This window comes from Salvelinus alpinus, chromosome 9 (assembly GCF_045679555.1).
Source record: "Salvelinus alpinus chromosome 9, SLU_Salpinus.1, whole genome shotgun sequence".
Taxonomy (NCBI): Eukaryota; Metazoa; Chordata; class Actinopteri; order Salmoniformes; family Salmonidae; genus Salvelinus; species Salvelinus alpinus.
Window position 1 is genome coordinate 1712358 of NC_092094.1, and position 6000 is coordinate 1718357.

Consider the following 6000-nt stretch of genomic DNA (forward strand, 5'->3'; position numbering starts at 1 on the left):
GACAGCCTAGGAACAGTGGGTTAACAGCCTTGTTCAGGGGCAGAACGACAGATCTGCTAGCCAGCTATGGGTAAGGGTATCTAGCTAGCTACATTAGCCTGCTAGGTACATTAATAGCTTTAGGTTGCTTGTTTTTAAGCTCAACTTCAAGATTTTTGCATCTCTGATCAGCATCCTCCCTCGCTTGGGAAAGGGCCATTTTAAGGAACACTCGGATGTGATGATTTAAAACGTCATTCAAGGGCTGAGGGTTTAGGGCCGTCTACTTTGAGTTGACTGCAGCCGTAGTCTCCTCTGCCCAGACACTGTTTCGGGGTTACGTTACTTTTAGTAAAGTAAGATGTTAATCAAAGTAGGCTACACAAGATGTTTATCAAATGTGTTTAGCCATGCACACACAATACAGTTGTTTTGTAATAGTCATTAAGGAATCTGAATCTCTCTTCTCTCTCTTCTCTTCCCTCTCTCCTCTCTCCCTCTCCTGTCTCCCTCCTCTCTCCAGGCGCGGTATCCAGGCAGAGCCTCTGTCTGTGGGTCACTGCAGACAGGAGTATCAGGGTATCTGAAACATGGCTGGTTGTGTGTCACTGCAGACCAGTCAGGGCTTTAAATGAACTTTTCTTCATTGGTAGCACTGGTGCTCCTAACTTCAGAAAGTAAGGAGCACAAGACAGAATTTTGGAGCAGCAGATTATATATATATTTTTTACTGCGGTAATGAATAACAGTTTTGCAGTTGTATTTTTAAATGAAAAAGGGTTGTTTTAATCACCTGTATAAATATGTTTGATGTTGCACTTCTGAATACAATGATTGAAAGTTGTTTTTATTTTGATGTCTGACTCTCTAGTTATGTGTTCTACATCATCAAGGAAACAACTGATGATAATTAACGATGATTGGACAGCCATTAGCATTCAGCTAACAGACAATAATAATGTAACCAGGCAACATGATGACAAATAACAATGATTAGACAGCCATTAGCATTCAGCTAACAGACAATAATAATGTAACCAGGCAACATGATGACAAATAACAATGATTAGACAGCCATTAGCATTCAGCTAACAGACAATAATAATGTAACCAGGCAACATGATGACAAATAACAATGATTAGACAGCCATTAGCATTCAGCTAACAGACAATAATAATGTAACCAGGCAACATGATGACAAATAACAATGATTAGACAGCCATTAGCATTCAGCTAACAGACTATAATAATGTAACCAGGCAACATGATGACAAATAACAATGATTAGACAGCCATTAGCATTCAGCTAACAGACTATAATAATGTAACCAGGCAACATGATGACAAATAACAATGATCGGACAGCCATTAGCATTCAGCTAACAGACAATAATAATAATGTAACCAGGCAACATGATGACAAATAACAATGATTAGACAGCCATTAGCATTCAGCTAACAGACTATAATAATGTAACCAGGCAACATGATGACAAATAACAATGATTAGACAGCCATTAGCATTCAGCTAACAGACTATAATAATGTAACCAGGCAACATGATGACAAATAACAATGATCGGACAGCCATTAGCATTCAGCTAACAGACAATAATAATAATGTAACCAGGCAACATGATGACAAATAACAATGATTAGACAGCCATTAGCATTCAGCTAACAGACTATAATAATGTAACCAGGCAACATGATGACAAATAACAATGATTAGACAGCCATTTGCATTCAGCTAAAAGACAATAATAATAATGTAACCAGGCAACATGATGACAAATAACAATGATTAGACAGCCATTTGCATTCAGCTAACAGACAATAATAATAATGTAACCAGGCAACATGATGACAAATAACAATGATTAGACAGCCATTAGCATTCAGCTAACAGACTATAATAATGTAACCAGGCAACATGATGACAAATAACAATGATCGGACAGCCATTAGCATTCAGCTAACAGACAATAATAATAATGTAACCAGGCAACATGATGACAAATAACAATGATCGGACAGCCATTAGCATTCAGCTAACAGACTATAATAATGTAACCAGGCAACATGATGACAAATAACAATGATCGGACAGCCATTAGCATTCAGCTAACAGACAATAATAATAATGTAACCAGGCAACATGATGACAAATAACAATGATTAGACAGCCATTAGCATTCAGCTAACAGACTATAATAATGTAACCAGGCAACATGATGACAAATAACAATGATTAGACAGCCATTAGCATTCAGCTAACAGACTATAATAATGTAACCAGGCAACATGATGACAAATAACAATGATCGGACAGCCATTAGCATTCAGCTAACAGACAATAATAATGTAACCAGGCAACATGATGACAAATAACAATGATTAGACAGCCATTAGCATTCAGCTAACAGACTATAATAATGTAACCAGGCAACATGATGACAAATAACAATGATTAGACAGCCATTAGCATTCAGCTAACAGACAATAATAATGTAACCAGGCAACATGATGACAAATAACAATGATTAGACAGCCATTAGCATTCAGCTAACAGACTATAATAATGTAACCAGGCAACATGATGACAAATAACAATGATTAGACAGCCATTAGCATTCAGCTAACAGACTATAATAATGTAACCAGGCAACATGATGACAAATAACAATGATCGGACAGCCATTAGCATTCAGCTAACAGACAATAATAATGTAACCAGGCAACATGATGACAAATAACAATGATTAGACAGCCATTAGCATTCAGCTAACAGACTATAATAATGTAACCAGGCAACATGATGACAAATAACAATGATTAGACAGCCATTAGCATTCAGCTAACAGACAATAATAATGTAACCAGGCAACATGATGACAAATAACAATGATTAGACAGCCATTAGCATTCAGCTAACAGACTATAATAATGTAACCAGGCAACATGATGACAAATAACAATGATTAGACAGCCATTAGCATTCAGCTAACAGACTATAATAATGTAACCAGGCAACATGATGACAAATAACAATGATCGGACAGCCATTAGCATTCAGCTAACAGACAATAATAATAATGTAACCAGGCAACATGATGACAAATAACAATGATCGGACAGCCATTAGCATTCAGCTAACAGACTATAATAATGTAACCAGGCAACATGATGACAAATAACAATGATCGGACAGCCATTAGCATTCAGCTAACAGACAATAATAATAATGTAACCAGGCAACATGATGACAAATAACAATGATCGGACAGCCATTAGCATTCAGCTAACAGACTATAATAATGTAACCAGGCAACATGATGACAAATAACAATGATCGGACAGCCATTAGCATTCAGCTAACAGACAATAATAATAATGTAACCAGGCAACATGATGACAAATAACAATGATTAGACAGCCATTAGCATTCAGCTAACAGACAATAATAATGTAACCAGGCAACATGATGACAAATAACAATGATTAGACAGCCATTAGCATTCAGCTAACAGACAATAATAATGTAACCAGGCAACATGATGACAAATAACAATGATTAGACAGCCATTAGCATTCAGCTAACAGACTATAATAATGTAACCAGGCAACATGATGACAAATAACAATGATTAGACAGCCATTAGCATTCAGCTAACAGACAATAATAATGTAACCAGGCAACATGATGACAAATAACAATGATTAGACAGCCATTAGCATTCAGCTAACAGACTATAATAATGTAACCAGGCAACATGATGACAAATAACAATGATTAGACAGCCATTAGCATTCAGCTAACAGACTATAATAATGTAACCAGGCAACATGATGACAAATAACAATGATCGGACAGCCATTAGCATTCAGCTAACAGACAATAATAATGTAACCAGGCAACATGATGACAGATAACAATGATTAGACAGCCATTAGCATTCAGCTAACAGACTATAATAATGTAACCAGGCAACATGATGACAAATAACAATGATTAGACAGCCATTAGCATTCAGCTAACAGACAATAATAATGTAACCAGGCAACATGATGACAAATAACAATGATTAGACAGCCATTAGCATTCAGCTAACAGACTATAATAATGTAACCAGGCAACATGATGACAAATAACAATGATTAGACAGCCATTAGCATTCAGCTAACAGACTATAATAATGTAACCAGGCAACATGATGACAAATAACAATGATCGGACAGCCATTAGCATTCAGCTAACAGACAATAATAATGTAACCAGGCAACATGATGACAAATAACAATGATTAGACAGCCATTAGCATTCAGCTAACAGACTATAATAATGTAACCAGGCAACATGATGACAAATAACAATGATCGGACAGCCATTAGCATTCAGCTAACAGACTATAATAATGTAATCAGGCAACATGATGACAAATAACAATGATCGGACAGCCATTAGCATTCAGCTAACAGACAATAATAATAATGTAACCAGGCAACATGATGACAAATAACAATGATTAGACAGCCATTAGCATTCAGCTAACAGACTATAATAATGTAACCAGGCAACATGATGACAAATAACAATGATTAGACAGCCATTAGCATTCAGCTAACAGACAATAATAATAATGTAACCAGGCAACATGATGACAAATAACAATGATTAGACAGCCATTTGCATTCAGCTAACAGACAATAATAATGTAACCAGGCAACATGATGACAAATAACAATGATCGGACAGCCATTAGCATTCAGCTAACAGACAATAATAATAATGTAACCAGGCAACATGATGACAAATAACAATGATTAGACAGCCAATTAGCATTCAGCTAACAGACAATAATAATAATGTAACCAGGCAACATGATGACAAATAACAATGATTAGACAGCCATTTGCATTCAGCTAACAGACAATAATAATAATGTAACCAGGCAACATGATGACAAATAACAATGATCGGACTGTCACGTTTCTGACCTTATTTCCTTTATTTTCCCTTGTTTTGTCTTTAGTTAGTTGGTCAGGGCGTGAGTTGGGGTGGGCAGTCTATGTTCTGTGTTTCTATGTTTAGGTTTGTCATTTGGCCTGATATGGTTCTCAATCAGAGGCAGGTGTTTTTCATTGTCTCTGATTGGGAACTATATTTAGGTAGCCTGTTTTCACTGTTGGTTTGTGGGTGTTTGTTTCCTGTGTCAGTGTTTGTGCCACACGGGACTGTTTCGGTTATTTCACTTTGTTATTTTGTATTTGTTTTGTAGTGTTCAGTTATTTCTATTAAAACATGGACACTTACCACGCTGCGTCTTGGTCCGATCCCTGCTACACCTCCTCTTCAGACGAAGAGGAGGAAATCTGCCGTTACACGGACAGCCATTTGCATTCAGCTAACAGACAATAGGAATGTTGTAACATGTGCCTGTCAACTGATACGTGGGTTATGTAATACATGTTTAGTCTCCTCTCACAACTACTAATCAATTTCTTAATCTACAATCTAGCTAATAAATCAACTTGCTTTTAGGGGAGGGACATCCCAAGGATCCCTTATAGCACTGTCTTCCTGATACTGTCCGTGATAGGACTGTAGTCAGTAGGTCTAGTGGTGTTGCTGTAGTCAGTAGGTCTAGTGGTGTTGCTGTAGTCAGTAGGTCTAGTGGCGTTGCTGTAGTCAGTAGTCTAGTGGTGTTGCTGTAGTCAGTAGGTCTAGTGGTGTTGCTGTAGTCAGTAGGTCTAGTGGTGTTGCTGTAGTCAGTAGGTCTACTGGTGTTGCTGTAGTCAGTAGTCTAGTGGTGTTGCTGTAGTCAGTAGGTCTAGTGGTGTTGCTGTAGTCAGTAGGTCTAGTGGTGTTGCTGTAGTCAGTAGGTCTAGTGGTGTTGCTGTAGTCAGTAGGTCTAGTGGTGTTGCTGTAGTCAGTAGGTCTAGTGGTGTTGCTGTAGTCAGTAGGTCTAGTGGTGTTGCTGTAGTCAGTAGGTCTAGTGGTGTTGCTGTAGTCAGTAGGT

At 37.4% G+C, this 6000-nt stretch overlaps 1 protein-coding gene across 2 annotated transcripts in view; it reads left to right on the plus strand.

Moving 5' to 3' along the window:
* hexa (hexosaminidase A (alpha polypeptide)) overlaps positions 1-829 on the plus strand; it is a 47620-nt gene extending 46791 nt beyond the window's left edge. For both annotated transcript variants that reach the window (XR_011676716.1, XM_071415660.1), the window contains one exon: positions 503-829. Coding sequence is in view for 1 of the 2 variants with exons in the window: in XM_071415660.1 (XP_071271761.1) it covers positions 503-566 (64 nt within the window). In the remaining variant the exon portion in view is untranslated. The remainder of the gene's footprint in view (positions 1-502) is intronic.
* The last annotated feature ends 5171 nt before the right edge of the window (positions 830-6000 follow it).